At 42.2% G+C, this 17,914-nt stretch overlaps 2 protein-coding genes across 2 annotated transcripts; both read right to left on the bottom strand.

The window, feature by feature from the left end:
• Window positions 1-1,374: 1,374 nt before the first annotated feature.
• Window positions 1,375-5,946, bottom strand: lmod1b (leiomodin 1b (smooth muscle)). The gene is made up of 3 exons (XM_080462182.1): window positions 5,393-5,946; window positions 2,659-4,320; window positions 1,375-2,576 (listed from the first exon to the last, which is right to left on the bottom strand). Exons 1-3 carry the CDS (start codon window positions 5,663-5,665, stop codon window positions 2,550-2,552), a joined length of 1,962 nt encoding a protein of 653 aa, XP_080318308.1. The 5' UTR covers window positions 5,666-5,946; the 3' UTR covers window positions 1,375-2,549.
• A 5,023-nt stretch (window positions 5,947-10,969) lies between these two features.
• Window positions 10,970-15,366, bottom strand: shisa4 (shisa family member 4; the record flags this gene model as incomplete). The annotated part of the gene is made up of 5 exons (XM_080461138.1): window positions 10,970-11,010; window positions 11,409-11,600; window positions 11,687-11,823; window positions 12,977-13,154; window positions 15,291-15,366. 5 exons carry the CDS (start codon window positions 15,364-15,366, stop codon window positions 10,970-10,972), a joined length of 624 nt encoding a protein of 207 aa, XP_080317264.1.
• Window positions 15,367-17,914: the final 2,548 nt, after the last annotated feature.

Raw genomic sequence — 17,914 nt, 5'->3', positions numbered from 1 at the left:
CAAAGGGTCTCCACCGTCAGAGGATGATGATGTATTTCCATGTGGCTCTGGGAATTAAAAAGAGTTGTCTCTGAAGTTCTGGACTAGAACATTTTGTCTTATTTCCATAAATGTTCTTAACATTGAATTTAACCCCTCTGAAGAATAAATGCTGTTCATTCCAAAACCTAAAGTACTTGACACAAAACACACTTGTATAGACTAAACCACAGCTGACCTTTAAACTTGCCGTGATGCACAAATGAGAGGTTTTGAAGCCCTTTTGACTTGAGATGAGCTCACAGAAACATAAAGATTGAAGCAGACATGAAAAGCAACGCACATAAATATTAATCCAACATCTCAAACATGATGATTAGGTGAGAACATGTGGTGGCTAGAGAGGTAAACAAGATTTACTTCCAGCACTGCAAAGTTCTTCAAATATGATTTAAACATGATGATCGTTGGTTGTGGACACACGTCTATATATGGCTTTGTAACCACTATGCTTTCTTAGCAACAGGGTATGAGGTAAGAATGTACACAGTGGAAATACCTGAGGTTATTATTATTCGAAGCATTATAGATGAATCAGGGACTAGCAAGACTGGATTTCCTTTCTCAATATATATAATGCGGCAGTAATTTACAACTTTAGTGGCCATCGTGGTTGTCAAGCCCATATTTGCAGACAGTCGTTTTCCGTAATTGGAGTTCAAATGAACTCTGTCATGCGAACTTTATCATGCATGCTCATATATGCACATATAATAAAAATTATATATGGGACCCTTCTAGAGAAGGTAGTTCCGCATCTGAGGAGGCAGAAACACAAATGCTCAATCCTATATTACCTGTGACACATTTGACAGAATTCCATTAATCTTTTTGTTTATTTGTACTGAGAAATGCATTTTACTTTTTTTTTAAATTTTATTTCGGACACCTCTTCAGTTATTGTGAGAAAGTACTCACAACAGCTTGAAAGACAAATAATCGTGGGAAAAATACACAAAATTACTTTAGTATTCAAAGGCATTTGCCGTATGGTTCTCTGGCAGGCGCAGATACAAAATATACAACATAGTACACAGCTTGTCTTCAGTAAAAATTCAAGCACAGCTTTTTTTATTTATTTCTTTATTAGCCTGCTATGATAATCTTGAATTTAGGCCGACATATTTCCTTCTGAAACCAATCAGAGTCTTTGATATGGTGGGTGTGCATCTCTACGATAAAGCAGGTGAAGTAATAAAAGAAGGCGTGTAAGAACTTAATCTACACAATAACTCGATTGATCATCCTTGATAAAAGCAAAACATGGTTGGATGTCTTTCAAAATATGGCGAAAACATGCGCTTTAATGCTGCCAGCCATAACGTCACACTCGCAAACATACTGTAATGTTTTATTGAAGACATACAGGCTCTGTAAGAAAGACATGTGTAACAAGACATGAACGTCAACCATGACATCACGCTGATTTATCACATTCAAATTTTGTTCAGAAATGACATTCACTGAAAAGTTCATTCATCATTCATTAACAGCAGGGTTGGAAAACAACAACAACAAAAAAGAAGAAGCCTGTAATGACGTCACAAATTCTCCCCAAAAGGTTAAGACATGTAGATGTATTGTGTAAAAGTTATGCAAGATATTCAAACACCCAGGCTAAAATTATTCTGTACAAAATACAACAGCCATTTTCACTTCCTGATAAGATGCATTATGTAATTATTTCCATGCTAAAAAAAAAATCCTTCGTCATGCACCAGGATCCCTCTGGGCTGCTTTCCAAGCCTGCCTGAGATGTCTTGAGATTTGACAAGGAGACACACAAAGCCCACCATGACCTTTTTTTTTTTTTTTTTTCTTTACCTATTTCTTTTCTTTTTTTTAAGTCAGGCCGCCATGTTTGTTAATTCCCTGATATTTTCCGCCTTTTCTGAATTCCCAGTTTGAGCAGATTGAACAGATGACAAGTATAAGTGGGATTTCTTCTCTCACAAATAAATAAATGGTCAAATTAATTTTCCACTATGATTATCACCGATAGACTTTTTGTATGATATACTTTTATAAAGAGCTAATTGAGTCTCTTAATAAGCTCACCACACACACTCCCAACACGCACACATTCAGATGCATAGACAAGCCGACATGTTATCTGATGGGCTTTATATTATCTAGTGCAAATAACCAGCAAAGCATCAATATGAATTGAAGACGCACAGCCACAAAGTCATGGTGCTCTCTGCAGTCAGATTAGAGAGAGAGAGAGAGAGAGAGAGAGAGAGAGAGAGAGAGAGAGAGAGAGAGAGAGAGGAGCCCTGCTTCACTCATTCTCCGCAGAGTCCTTTTGGTCCAGTGTTTGAGAGGAGAACTCATAGTGAGGACAAGTCATCCGACCATCCTGCGTTTCATCTTCTCCATCCGTCCCCACGGCAACGCTGCAAAGGAACCAGCCGCGGGGAAATATGGAGTTTACCTCATAGGAAACCTGTGGCGAGATGTCTGTACCCCCTCCCTCTTCTTTTTTTCGCGTGACCATCCAACAGAAAATATTACTGCAGCCACTTTGGCACCGGCACCTGTGGGAAAACGATAAAATGTGATTATATCTGAGAGCAGCGTGGCGGAGTGACACCCGCCCATACACTTTCTCCTACGCACCTTCTTCAGTTGTTTCACGGTGCTTCCTCTGATCGAGGCGAGCAGTTGGTCCCTTGAGTTCTTGCTGCCAGATGAGCGGTTAGAATCCAACGCAGGAGGTGGAGGAGGTGGCGGTCCACCACCAGGAGGAGGTGGAGGTGGTGGAGGAGCCGCACCGGCAGCACTTCTCCTCGGAGTCAGCTTCGGCGAAGGCATGGGTGAGGGGATGGGCGACGGTTTTGGGGAAGCCATAGGGGAGCTCCTGCGAGATCCACCTAGTATTCCCGTCTTCGGGACCTCCAGCGCCCCCTTCTTCTCCCCGTTGGCCTGAGCCTGCTTCTGCTCCTGCAGCCGCTTCTGCCTCTGCCGGTCCATGTTGCGACTCAGTATGTTTGTCATGGTCATCCTGGGCCCCTGCAGCTCGAAGTGGTAGCCCAGTTTGAGCAGGGTGGTGTTTTCTTTCAGGACTTTCGTCATCTCCATCTCTATCTTGCCTCCGCAGATGTGCCGCTGGTTCTGAAAGCGAAGCTCGGTCAGCGTGGCGTTGTGCTGCAGTGCCTGGATGAGCGACAGGATGCCCTTTCCAGTGAGATGGTTGGAGTCGATGTTGACGCTGGTGATGGTCTTGTTGCTGCGCAGCGTCCCGGCGATGGCGTACGCCACGTGGTCGTCTGCGCGGCAGTTAGCCAGGGCAAACGTCTTGACGTTGGTGTTGTCGCGCAAGGCCTCGGCGAACTCGATCAGGGTTTTGGTCTTGATGACCTCTGAATTGTTGACGTTGAGCTCGGTGAGGGAGGGATCGTTGCTGTGAACCTGCTGCATCAGCTCATCAAACATGCTGGAGTCTTCGTCCTCCTCTTCGTGCTTCGCCTTGCTGTTCGGGCTGTTCTTTGCCCCACAGTTACCGAGTTTCTCAGTTCCATCGACGTTCTTGGCTTTTCCTTTGCCCTCCTCTTGCTTTTTGTCCTCAACCCTCTTATCTTTCTCTTTCACGTGGTCACTGTGATTGACCAGTTCTTCTCTATCCGTTCGTTTTTCCACCTGATTCGCCTGCACCTCGCCCTTCTCAGATGGTTGTCGCTCAAATTTCCCATCAGGCTTCTTTTTCTCTTCAGTTTTTTTCTCCTCCGCTTTTGGCTTCTTCTCCTCAGGTTTAGCCTCCTGAGTCTGGCTCTCCGGAGGTTTGCTCTGTTTCCCGATCATTTTTGAGACGAGCCCTTGTGTCCTGATACCTTCAGATTTTCTGTCCTTCTCCTTGCCCGTGTCTCTCTCGCTCTTCTCTCGTAGCTTTGAGATGATATCTTTGGTTTTGCTGTCATCTCTTCTCCTGCAGTCATCCCTCCTTTCCTTTTCTTTGCCGTCATCCTTTTTGTCCTGCAACCTGGAGATCATATCTTTTGTTTTGCCCCCTGTGCTCTCTCTGTTTTCTCTCCTGTCTCTTACCCGACTGTCCTCGTATCTCTCTTTTTCACTGGAGTCCTCTTTCGCCTTGCTCTCTTTGCTCTCCTGTTTCCGGGTTCTACTGGAATGCCAGCTTCGTTCCTCTGTCGAACCTTCATGTCCTTTGTTGTTGATAGCTTTTTCGTTTGGGACGCCGTCTACTCTGGTGACATCGTTCTCCTCCTGGCTGAGGCCCCTCGTCCTTAGGTATTCCTGCTTGCGACTCTCTTTCTTCTGCTCACTCTAGAGGAGGACAGACATGTCATGAGTATGACAAAAGCAAATCAGAAGAACGACAAAGAACATTTCGCATCATTCGACGCTTTTGTTGACAGTTGAAAGCTGAACTTTTTCTGGCACAGTACATACCACATGACATATACAGTAGGAGTGTGTGATGACTATTTGCGCAAATACTCTTTTTCTTCCCCGTAAAATCACTCCCCATCCAACTATTCACTGTAAAGACAAACACCCACACACACACACACACACACACACACACACACACACACACACACACACACACACACACACACACACACAGTGTGGCATGTGTACAGTCAGCAAGAGGACAAGAAACCTTTTTTATTTATTTTTTTACATGGGAGGGATACATTTGCAGCATGCTGAGTGTTTGATTTGTGATCCTCCATCTGTTTTGCTGTGCGAGGCCGTAGCCCTGGCAGATGTATCCTTAAAAGGCAGTGAGCGTAGGAGCAATCAACCAAGGAATTCCATCAGGCCGGGATTAAGAAGCTCCACAGGGCCGCCACCGCTCTATCGGCTGGAGTGCCTCTTTTTTAAACACATAAACTGCCACAAATGACCCTTGTGCTCAGTGGGCTCTCGGGTTCGCTCGTGCTCAGTGGCCTCTTAGTTGCTGTAAAACATTTGCAAAGTGTCATAGGAATAGTAAAAATGTCACAGTATGTTTTCAAGAGGCTCTGCCGGTGAGGAGATGATTGAAGATGTTGGATGGATGTACGAAAGCCTCGAAGAGGGAAAACAATGTTTTTCCTGGCACTGAAGCCAACACTGGGGACCAGACTATTTTTACACCGATGGACTCGAGGTCCATGAGGTCCAATTGCTTCAAGGGAAATGGAAAATAGCACATGTAAACCCATCATTAGAATACCCTACACACCATAGATGTATTCTGTAATATGATCAGCAATGTGTGTCTGATTTAACGTCAAATAACTGCAGGCTGTTTCCTAGAAAACCGGTGGAAGGATATAAACATAGGAAGGGAGGGATGTTATAAGAAAATGTGGCTAAAAGTTCACCTTTGTCAACATTCCTCACTAACCTCAAACGACGGTTCCCTCTGACTGAGCTTCCCTTTGCTGTCGCCTCTCGTCCCCTCCCGGACGTTGTTGCTTGTCGGTGGCTGGCCGGGTTGGCTCTCTCCTTGGACAATGCTCTTACCATCCTCTGGTTTGACGTCCGGCACCTTCATCATGTCTTGCTGCAGCTCCTCCATCTCCTCGGGGGACAGGGTGGACAGCAGGGAATCCAGGTCCGGATCCTCGCTGACCTGCCGGCCCGTACAGGTCAGGCCACCAATCTTTCGCCGAGACATGTCAGCCGGTGTTTTTGCTGTGCCTCAAAGAAGAACGCAGAAGGTTGAGCTCTTTGGAAGTGGTGTTGGCGCTGGTGAATAAATCCCTTTATATCAAATCAGATGAATAAGTCCTTTGGTGAGAAACTGCGTATTCCTATTTGCCAGAGCTGCTGTCCTGTTGAGTCCCGCTTACTGAAAAGCCACCGGAGGCATCGGTCCTGGTGCAAAGAGGCTGCAGAGTCCAGCATCGAGGGGTACCAGTGACGAACTGCTGGAGGCTCGCATCATCAAAGCGGACTGCGAGGCTGGGACATTCTTCGAAATCCTGTGAAAGTGCATGTCCATATTTAGTTCAGGGTACACACTCCTTTAAAGGTAATGGGAAGGGCTGGAGTTTACAGAAATGTTGAAGCAGACTCACACAGATTTCCTGTGACACAGTTTGTGTTTATACTGAAAACTGGTGCCTGATTGTTTATTTCAAGGTTTGTGTCACAGTGAGAAACATCAGTGTTCAAATAGTGAACTTTTCACATCTTATGAAGGTAGTTACGTCCACTATTTTGGAAGCTTGCTTCAGAACTGTGAGGAAATGATTTTCTGAATGCGGATGGCCGAATATGAATTATAAAAAAATAATATCATGCTACAGAACATTGAATATGCATCTTAGAGCTGTTTGCAACCAGAAGAAAATAGAAAAGGTCATTTGACAGTGCATGAAGCAATAGGAAAAAATGTAATGTGTTAAAAAAAAAAAATATATATATATATAATCAGAGCATTCTAACGTGGCTTTTTGAGATATTTTTGACCTTAAAAGTGATGTTTTGTGTAATGTGCATATACAATAAGCTGTAGCCAGGTTTCGCGTAAATCTTTATAATACTTTCCATAAAGGTTTGATGGTATCTTTCTAAGGTCTTCGAAGTAGTGGCAGCTCTACCTTTTATATTATTATCCATGCAGAAGAAATGTGTAAACCAGGGGATTCAAACTCAATTTGATCATGAGTGGGCCGGTCCAGTAAAGTCCCTTCGTTTTACTGGATAAAGCTACAAATAGAGAAGTTGCAATAATGTACTTTTGCACACTTCTACAAATTTCAGCTTTCACTGACACGTCGCTGATTTCCCGGCTGTCAGTGTTGAGTTATGTCCATTACTCAAATCTCGTTGAAATACAATAATCATTTTAGTTGAAAAAGAAAAAAAAATCCCATCAGTGTTTTCCTATTTAATTTTTACAATCTGCATTATCATCCCATAAACTAAAATCTCTTACACAAGACTGAAATCTATTTGGGTAAAAGAAAAATCTGTAACTAATCTTTCATGTGTGTACTGCCGGTGCACTGTAAACATTCAGTAAATAAACTAATTTGTTATAAACACCTGAAATCTGTCCAGGGTGCAGACTGCATATGAGCTGAGATGAGATTACATTCATTTTCACTCCTTTTTATCCCCTCTTCTTCTTTCAGTTAAACGATTTGAAGAGCTTAAAATGTAGTAGTGCAACTTAAAGAACATATAATCTCACTATAGTTTGGTATACAACTAGAAATACTTATATACAGCACAGTGAACTATTTAAAAGTATTTGCACTGTTAAATCACACAAATACTAACAATGTGCTCGCTCAGCACTGGAAGCAACTGGGACAAAAAGACGCTTCGGGTCATGCAACATTGATCATGTTGACATTGGATCACGACCCCCTCTACCACCTGAGGCACCAACGGAATAAACATCGTATGTTAAAGTCAGAATCTTCTGTGTTTAGGAAAAAAAATCACTTTGTATGTAATGAGAGGGGGACACTAAATGAGAATACTACCTTTCTTTCATAGAGAGAGAGAGAGAGAGAGAGAGAGAATAAAGACATACAAATGATACATTTACGTAGACTGGAATTAAACGGTTAAGCACAAAAATAAAACTGGAAAATGTTATAAAAGGTTGGAAAAAAGAGGAAGGATGTAAATATTTAATAATTTCTACATGTCTTACTGAATATTTTATAAAACTAAAGATTTGAAAGTGTTCAGCTATATAGATTTTTTTTGTGTTAACATATTGTCAGTGTGGAAAATATCAGCTTTCACAACACAACACAGTATAAAATGACACTAATGTACTAATTAAAACCAAACTAACAAAATGCTGCTTGATGTATTGAAAAGGACATTAAATCAGTTCTTCGGCATTTCATCCTTCCTTCTTAAATGTATTAATCTTGATTAGTTTTCTTTCACACGGCAGCTGTTTAAAGTAAATTAAGCTGTACTTGTTCAAAAAAAATGCTGTACGACTTAAGTGTTTATAATCAACTTAATCTTCAAACCGGCTGAACTCCAGTAGTTTGAAGGTTGATATGGACATCTAGTGGTCAAGTCATTAACTCTCCCGTGTTACATTGCTGTAAAATAATAATTCAGACATAAAAAAAACCACACGGACAATTTCATTTTACATTCCAAAGTTAAATTTTATGTTAATAGAAATATTTTTTTTTTCCTCCCCCTCACTCACTTTATATTACAATGCCATACCATCCATATGACAACAGAGAAAATGCCATTATCGAAACGGATTATTTTTACCGACCGGCGTCGGTTCCATTAAAAACACACTCATGGACTTGGTTCAGTAGCACAAATGAACAGAAACGTCATTGAGCAAACGTTATGAAATCACACACGAGAGCATGTCACAGAGAGAATCCTTCCCCTCGTGCTTTACAAAAAAAAAAGCTCAACAAATCTGTACACATGGAGGTCGCCAATCGGAGTGAATAAATTAGTGTTAAATTTAGCAGTATGACGAGAGCAAAACTTCTCTCATCGACAGTGTTTTTAATTCGAGTACTTCAGGAGTCACATATTCAGAGGCAGACGTCACATGTTTGGGATGTTGCATATTACATTTCAAAACGCTCGGACCTCACAGGAGCTCAACCCAAAAAAAACCCGTCTGCAAACGCTGAAGGGATTGTTTGACATTTAGAGAAATCCATCTGCTTCCTTGTCGGGATTAAAAGACGTGGCTGGATTGAGTTGTAATGTGGAAGAATCACAAGAGGCTGAAAGTTGTAATTGACCTGGTGTCAATGTTACAAGAAATGAAAACTACTCTTGTATTTACCAGGGGTGACAAGGGTATTTGCATCATATTGGCACAAACTGATGTGAGGTAAAGATGTCAGATCAAAAAGTATCAATTACTTCTCAACATCTGATTATATTCAGTCCGCACAGGCAGACGCGGAGCCTCGCCACTGTCCATCGATACGTCTTCTATATCATCGGCTCACTCCCGCTGGCAGTTCAGAGACACCGACCAACCTAAACTGCATGTTTTTGGACATGTGGGAGTAAACCTGAGAAATCCACCGACACACAGGGAGAACATGCAAACTCAACAACAGAAATCCTGAGACTGCCCACTTCACTCGCGACTCTTAAAAAAATAGTCCTTTCTTCCTGAAATAATAGAATTAACTTGTACTCTTAAGAAAACCAGTTTTAAAATAAATCCGCACAGATGTTATCAGAAAAACTAATTTCTCCGTATGTTTACCCCGCGAGGGACTGTAACCTGCCCCCACCCACTGTCGGACATGAGGGCGTTTGAGTTTACCAAAATAAAACAAGACTTCCGACCGACAATCAAATTACAAAATCCGACAACAAAATCCACCCATCAACACTTTGAAACCTTTTTGTTGGTTCGTGTTTCAGAGCGACTTTAGAGACTCTGGTACCAGTTTGTTATCTCGTCCTCAAGCTGGGCAAAACCTCCACCTGCCTCACTGCCAGCAGAGGGAGAAACAGGAGTTCTGCTGCCTTTTTAAACATTGAAACACATTTCAGCCCATGGTTAAAGAAAATCTGACTCAAATAGAAAGGAAAAGGTTCAATCCGTTTTCTTTTGATGCTACTTGAAATGTTAGTTTTTTTGCACTACTGCATCTTCTAGATGAACTTATTAATACCGAATGATCAAATCAGGAAAGTTAAAGATTATCTTCATCTCGTCCACCTTATATTGTAGTTACAGGGTCAAATAATTAAATACTAGAAAATGAACTGATTATAGTACCGATGTACGACAGTTAGCAATGTTCACTTGGCAGGTTTCCAAAAAATGTCAAACGAACCCTTCCGGGTGAGATGGTCACTTTTCAGCAGAGTGCATGGAGGCCAGAAACCCTTCAGTCAGACGTGGCTGCAGGAATAATAAATACTCATAATATGCCCAAACGCCACACCTTAAGTTACAATGACATCACACCAGTTTAAAGAACTTATTACAATATCTTAAAATATTGAGCTGAGGAATAAATTCACAAAATTCTTTAAATAGTTAAAACTCTTCTTCACGGGGTCGACATTGTAAGGCCGACGTTTTGCTTCAACTATGCAGTCGCGACCTGCGGCTCCCCTGATCTGATATGTTACAAGAAATAAACATTGAACGGAAGATTCCAGTGTGAAACATCCTACCCGACATGAATGTTTGTACGAGTCACGAATTGAAAACCTAAAAAGAAGTAGAAGAGGACTTTGACGGGGGGGGGGGGGGGCATGCCGACGCTCAACACGGTACATGAGAAAGGGGATCTGCTAATCAAACTACCATGAAGTAATTACTTGAGTCGGTTACGAAAACGACGCAACAGTTTAAATTAAAACAAAACAACAACAAAAAAAAAAAACGGGTGACAAAAGGCGTCTTCTACAGAAGTACCATGAAGGAACTGAAAGACGTCTGGCTTTTGGACCTAAACGTACCACCTCACCTAAAAACATGCATCCCAGTTTAGCTTCTATCAAACTATCAGAGAAACATCAGATACAGTTATAAAGACGCGTTTTCTTAGGATCACCGAACAAAAGCGAGGAAGTGGACTAATTTTCCCTTATTAAACTGAATTGGGGGGGGGGGGAGGTCGTCGAATCGCAGCTACGTCCTCACTTTAAGGATCATGTGACACCCGCCCGCAGCGATCAGGCGTCACCGCTGCAGGACAGAAAGTCTGATTTACATTAGTACTGCGGAGAAGTAGGACAACAACAACAACAACAACAAAAAAAAATAAAACCTTAAAGTGCCTCCTGCGTTCCGTCGCAGGCTAACCACGGCTTATCAAGCTGTCGTGTTTTAGTGTTTGTAAACAATGTGTGTGTGTGTGTGTGTGTGTGTGTGTGTGTGTGTGTGTGTGTGTGCAGCAGAGAGTGTCGCTGCCGTCTCCGTTTGTAACAGTCATTTCTCTCGGCTGCCGTCGCTTCTTGCTGCGTGTGTGTGAAGACGAGGTGATCAGTGACCGGGGTACTGAGGTGGAGAGTACGGCGGCGGGGCTGAAAAAGAAGCAAAATTTTAAAAATAAAGAAATTGGGATCAGTGTGTAAAGTTTACTTAGAATATAACGTGATAACGGCACAAAGTAGAACAAACAACGTGTAATCACTGTAAATGCAGTGAGAAAGAAACATTGTTTAGGGGGAAATCTGACTTTTTCCAGGCAAAAGTATTTTTTAAAAAGTCGTTGTTACCAATGTTCTGAATATTTGTGACGAGACGTTAAAAAGGCGAGTGTGTTGACTGAGAGCAAAACTGCTAGAAGCCTTATAAATGACTTCTGCTGTGTATCTTAAGTGCGTACAGACATGTCCGATTTGATTATTACAGTTATCTGATTACTTTTATTGATTGTTTTTGTGGTCATGGACCCGGGCTCAGCCTCGGCTGTTCTTACCCTGGCTGTACGCAGGATCCATCAGATGTGGCGGGTAATGACCGGGCTGCATCATCGGGTAGTGCGGGGGCATGCCGGGATACTGGGGGGCCATCGGATAACCTGGATGTGGATACTCGGAGGGGCCGAGGGGTTTTCCATACGCGTCATACATGGGCTCCACGGGGTAGCTGGCCATGGGGATGTGCTGGGCTGAGGGTTGACAAGCGAAGAGGAAACTCGTAAAGGAGAACTCTGCTTGGACTCCGCTGCACAGGTATAAAGAGGCGGCGTCTCACCGTCGTAAGGGGTCCTGCCCCTCTGCTGCCTCCTCTGGTAGAGGTAACAGCAGGAGCACATGAAGCAGCAGACCATGGTGGCTATGATGGCCACAAACAGAAGGATGGAGGAGGCGATGCCTGCTAAAGTGGTGGGGCTGAGAGGAGAGGAGAAAAAGAGGAGGACTTGAGGGACAAAGCATTTCTTACTTTGATCATCCTCGTGTCGAGTCTCTTTACGGGGGGGGGGGGGATTCAAGTAGAGAGGGCTGTGATGTGAAACTTCTGAGTCAGACTATTTGCCGAACGCTGACCCTGATGTCAGTGACGTCGCATGACCCGCATCCTGCAGCTCTCCCGTTTCCACCGCGTTCCATCGCCTCATAATCTCACCGAGGCAACAAATCCCAGCATTTCATCGGAGGCCGCTGATTCGATCTCCCACTGGGCTCAATAAGCTGTGGGTTGTCTGCACGCCGCCGGAGAGTGACGGATGGCTTCTAGTGCCGCGCAGGAAAACCGTCACTGTTGCAGCCTCAGAGGTACGAGCTTGCTTCGCCCAGCATTATCATTCTGCCTCGCTGGTATTAAACACACCGTCTGTCTTAAACTACACAGACAGCTGATGTGACAGGCGCACTAATGAGAAGGTATTACAGCCTCGAGCAGCCAGTGAGTGAGGGGGGTGGGGGCGAGCCTGAACGTCTGGACGGGAGCTCCTCCAACATTACGTTTTGGGACAAATATGGAAAATACATAAAGCGGACATACATTAATGGTAGAATTCGTTCAACTTCAAAAGTCCCTTTCTAAACCATGCAATAAATACCGTGAACGTCTGAATACAGGTTATTTGTATCCTGTTATATAAAGAAGCTTAATGATTTTGGGACTTTTATCTATTTGGTTGACAGTAAATGCGCTTTACTAAAGTTTTTAATTGATAAAGTCGATCCTTCATTTCTATGAGCTAAACGGAAGCCTCGCTTGAAAATAAGTCTGTACTTTTTGCAGTCATGCATGGTAATTATGGGTTCACACACACTATTGCTGTTAGTATAGGGGTACATTTTTACACGAACTGTGTATAAAATCGTGTTTATATGTACATATGCAAATAGTTATGCTAGAGCATACAAATACTGTTTCCAGTTCCTACATGATACGCTCACATTTCTTTTGGCTCTAATTCTATTTTTCAGATTCCCATTTTCATTCCCATATTTTCACCTGGGCTTAGTTCTACGCGTGAAGCTTGACTGGTAGAGAGGAAGGATTGTGAGTAATTAAATGCAGACCCTGCGGCCTCACCTGAACTGGAAGAGCATGCAGCGCTTCTGATCGCGCTCGGTGATCATCTTGAAGGCGTCCAGGCAGCAGTAGCGGCGGTGGCAGTTCCCGCAGCAGAATGTGATGAGAGGGCAGTCGAAGCCATTGTGCCAGGTGCCGTTTTTGTCCACGTACCACAGACAGTCCTCGTTCCCGCTGACTGCGAAAACCAGCGAGGGACAAACAGTGACGCGGCAGGGAAGACGATCAAATGGTTGCGTTGCCTCTCAATTCAATTAACTATTTGTTTCCGTTTGTTTTTCACTGCATAGCTTTAAAGTGGGAAAAAGTCTCGACTGTTCAATTAATAAGAACGCAGCTTTCTTGTGCCCCCAGGAAAAAAAAAAAGACTATGCTTTTCAAGTTTTTCTTGCTCAGAACTTTCTGGTTTGGGAGCAGTCACTGTCAGGGCGGAACAGCAGCAGACTGATTGGAGTTATACTGTCAGGTACCCCGGGATTCAGAGGACTACTTCACTCAAGTCAGTACATTTAAGCTTCACTTGATAGCCTGGCCGTGTAGTTTATATATAACATCGGCAATCAATAATATTGTCTGGCACAAGTTTATATCTCCTGATATGATACCGGCAATTGTGCATTTTGTCTGACCAACTGGCCAATAAACCCACACAGCCCACACATTTCTCACATTTAAGAACAAACTATTTTAATAAGCCCAGTATCTTTTAGGCCACAGTGAGAACGTCTCTGGTTTGAGTCTCTGTGATGAACTGGTGACTTCTCCCACAATACAGAACACAGACGGATGAATGGGTATCTTTTCTTGTAAAATTGTCTAAATGATTAATAGAATTTGAATCAAACTTAATTCTTTAAATTCATTTTTGAGCTCTTACCAATTGTCTCCATATTCTCGTTCATCCAAGTAGGAGGCATCCCTTATTGATTCGAGCTCGTTTCCCAGTGTAAAGAAAAATGTGCAAACACGATTAAAAGAAAACAGATTCTATAATGTTTTCTTGAAGTGCCGGAGATTATGGTGCAGAGAGCCGAGTGAATTAAACTGATGGAAACTCTTACTAGAGTTCAGGTTCAAGGCCTTTACACACCCCGCCACCTGAACCGGAGCAAACTAAATCTACAACTTTCCAGCTCTGGCTTTGGCCGTATGTATCTTAACTATAATAAAAGCTGCAACATCAATAAATCAATACTAACAACTGCACCACAACGTTAACAAACTAAGCCATAAAGCACTGCACGTTGGTGAGATATATATATATATATATATATATATATATATATATAAATGCTGTGTGCTGCCTTAGTCTCTATGATATTAAAAACTAATTACATCTGATTTGCCCTTATCAGGCAACAATGTTTGTTCTTTATATCTATAGTTTTTCTATAAACAGATTCCCTTGCTTCTTTTATGTAAACCAAATAAGACTTTTCAGGCTGTACCTCTGGCTTTTCCATGACCGATTGAAAAAATTTTAATAAATCAATGCATGCCTCACACAAAATTAATACTATAATAAAAACGTTGGGTTTTAATGTTGTGAATGCAGCAGCAACAATTAACAACCTCAGGCCTAAGAAAATCTATTTTGACCCTTTATGTGGCAGTGAATGGATCTATTCAATATTGACATTGGTGCATGCTGTGATGTTATTGTGCCCTTATTTCATAGCTTCAGTGTCTAATATAGGCAAGCTAAATAAACATTATTATACAAGTTGTCGTGTGAAAATGGTTTGGGAGACGCACAAAATACTCATATATATAGATATATATGTTAAAGGCATAAATAGTATGAGATTTAGTAACCTTTTTGTATGTTTCTGGGTCTTCTTACCTTACTTAAGCAAAGCAGTGGTCTGTGGTAAAGCAATGACACACGAAATAGTTCTTTAGGTTTAATTTATTCTACAGGATAAATGGTTTAAAACTACAATGTGACGATAAATAACTGTTACCTCATCGAGCTCGGCGCTAGCTCTCCAGCTAACGTTTATCTCATCAACAAGCCTGATTACTGATAAAACAACGGATTCGAACATGCAAACACACTCAGGACTGCAGTAAACAGTGGATTATAACACACACATTAAATGGTTTATTGGGCAGCTTTAACACGAACTGAAATAAGTGATAGTTTTCCAGAAGACACGGCGGTTCGCGTCTGGGGGTTAATAATAGCAGCAGGGGGGGTAATAAACCTAGGGGGGGGGGACCCCCATAAAATCACACCACGTATCGACGTTTAAAAACCGTTTACCCGCCACAAGTAACGGCGCGGCCTGGACGCCGATCCGGCAGATCTTACCCGGAGAAGTGCAGAGGACGACGGCGAGCAGCGCCAAAGTCACCGAGACGAGGGACATGTTGTCCATCCCCATCATCGTGGATGCGAACCGAGCCGAGAGGATGCGTTTTCTTGTCGCAGGGCGCGGGTTTGGGACGCGGGGAATCGGGCGGACTAGCGGCCGCTCGTCGACATTGTCGCAGCTGTGAAGACGGGACGGCTTAGCTGGCAGTCATTTATCCGTCGAAATGACACATCGCGTCCGTGACGCCGTTCGCCCGGGACGAGCGGGATGATGCTTTCACGGACCGCCCGGAAGGTGTGGAAGAATCCCCCTCGCGACCGTCGCTCCGTTTAAAATAATAGATTGATTTATTTAGAGATGTAGAGGAGGTCAAACTTTGGTATTTCACTCAAACGAAAATAAAAATTTGATACACAACAAAAGTATACTGAATAATATATATATATATTTTTTTTACATCGCAGCAAATGGAACAATTTACATGTAAATAAATTTAAAAAAAGCCGCAATTACAGCGTTTGTATTTTTCAGCGATTACATAGTCGGATAAAAAAAAAATGGGGCTCCGTTAGAAATAAGGCTGTTGTGTTCCTATTTTCACTTGTGGAAAAACACAGATTGACGGTCATCCATTGTTCCTATTTAAAATGCTGCACCATGTGTTTGACCTTTTAATGGGATGTGCCATTGACCCCCCACACATCTCCACAGTGGTTTGGCCCACTGCCTGATTTCGGGTTGTTAAAACAAAAAATGACAAATTTTCCGTTTTCTTGTAATTCATGTGGGGAAAAGATCTCATATTCTGTTATTGTTCCTTTTCTATTCTCTATGCAGTTTAGCTTATTAGAAATGTTCTTGGTGGTTTTTAACACTTGGCTGTAATTCAAGATTATTGAACATTTGCCATACAAATGTACTTAATATATGCGCATTGTTGTAATTTGCTTACATTGCTAAGTAGTTTGAAAATATAATATATTCTTTTCCAGAACATTAGAATGTTTCCTCACTTTCCTACCCATCCCTCATAAGAGAAATAAAGGCCTGGTGCAAGATGGATATTTACCATACTTCGGCTGATATACCTCAACATCTATGAGCAGAAAGTGTAAGATGTACATCTGAAAATCGGTCATTTGGAAAAAGATTAGAACAAGCCATAGCGTTGGAACATATGTGCTCCACTTTGACTGATTTGGCTGTAAGAAATATGAACACAGTCACAGTTGGAGGTGGCTTTAAGGATTTGAGAGGCTGCTGCTCGAGTCAATCCATCTCACAGCTTCCGCTTGTGGAGAATCTCACACATGCTAATAATCTGAGCACACTGAGGTTTCCTCTAATCTAAGAAATGATAACCTAATGTGGTTTGTGACATAGTTTCCGATGATTTAGAATTCATACCCATCTTACTGTTTATTTTATTTAGTTTTTAATCAACATTTTACCTGAAATATCAATTTCTACCTTAATGATTCTTTCTCTCTCACACACAACCCGCAAAGAAAGGTTTTTGGCCAACATGAAGAAAGCTTAAAAATTGTTTAACACACGGCAAATTAAGAATAAACAATAACCAAATTAGTTCCACCAGTGCATCAGTAAAAGTTCCATGTACTCATAAGAGTATAAGTCTTCTGGTTCAATCCGTAGTAATAAAATAAAAAAAAAAAGAATTAATAGGAGTGCAGGAATGAAATGAATGGTAGGACTCGGCTGCTCCCATCCGGGGCTGCCAGAGTGGATTATGTGACGTTTTATGCTGAATGGTTTTCCTGAGCAGTTGGGAGTTGAGGGACTTGCTCTTTCACCTGTCAGCAAACGAGATTCAAACACTCCCCCAACCTCTAATCCACCAGCTGAATCCTAAATTCCTATTGGAGAAAATGTAAACAAAGTTTTATGTATGGACACAGGTGTTGTGATGCTGGCTAGAGGAGCTCCAGGCCATTCTCCATTGAAAAGAAGCAACTTGGCGTTCGGTCGCTTGTACCAGAAGACCTAAACACAAGGACAGGAATACACGGGGTATGGTGTTGACCCAATCTGATCTAACATGCAATTCCAAAGAACCATCTGCTGAGGTGAAACGTGTCTTGCAAGAACAATTGCTGAGCAGCGAAAAGCACGACAAGATTATGAAGCCATCTGGAAGGATTTGAATGGTCAAGTTAATATAATCTATTTATCTCCAATCAAATGAGATTACAACAGATTCCCCCCGCCAGTCTAGAGCAGACCGATCAAACCATTTTTTTCAATGTAGCAAACAAAAATGCAGTGCAGTGCAAGGACATCCCTAGAAAAGATTTCAGATTAAAAAAAAAAAAAAAAAGAGCATATATTCAAATTGATCAGAAATACAAGCAGGAAAAGGTGGAAATCAATGTGAACATTTTGTCCACAAGGGACTTTTATTTAGAAATGTCTTCCCAAATTACAATGGGTACAAGAAAATGACAAGTCTGTGAATCATCATGTTTTCTCAAATACCCACCATACCGAGACATGACGGCCAGGGTTTGAGGTTTTCTTTTCGGGAACAGTCAGAAGATTTTGTTTTCCTGGAAAATAAGGCCGCCGATGCTTCGCTCCCCCCCAAACATCACGTTTTTTT

This window comes from Lipophrys pholis, assembly GCF_963383615.2.
Source record: "Lipophrys pholis genome assembly, chromosome: 4".
Lineage (NCBI taxonomy): Eukaryota > Metazoa > Chordata > Actinopteri > Blenniiformes > Blenniidae > Lipophrys > Lipophrys pholis.
The sequence above is the reverse complement of the archived record's forward strand: the minus strand, read 5'-3'. Positions and strand labels throughout refer to the sequence as shown.

Coding starts and splice junctions, on each gene's coding strand:
- lmod1b (XM_080462182.1), bottom strand. CDS start 5,665: ATGTCTCGGCGAAAGATTGGTGGCCTGACCTGTACGGGCCGGCAGGTC. Junction 4,321..5,392: donor AGAGGGAACCGTCGTTTGAG/GTTAGTGAGGAA, acceptor GTCCTCCTCTAG/AGTGAGCAGAAGAAAGAGAG. Junction 2,577..2,658: donor CCGTGAAACAACTGAAGAAG/GTGCGTAGGAGA, acceptor GTTTTCCCACAG/GTGCCGGTGCCAAAGTGGCT.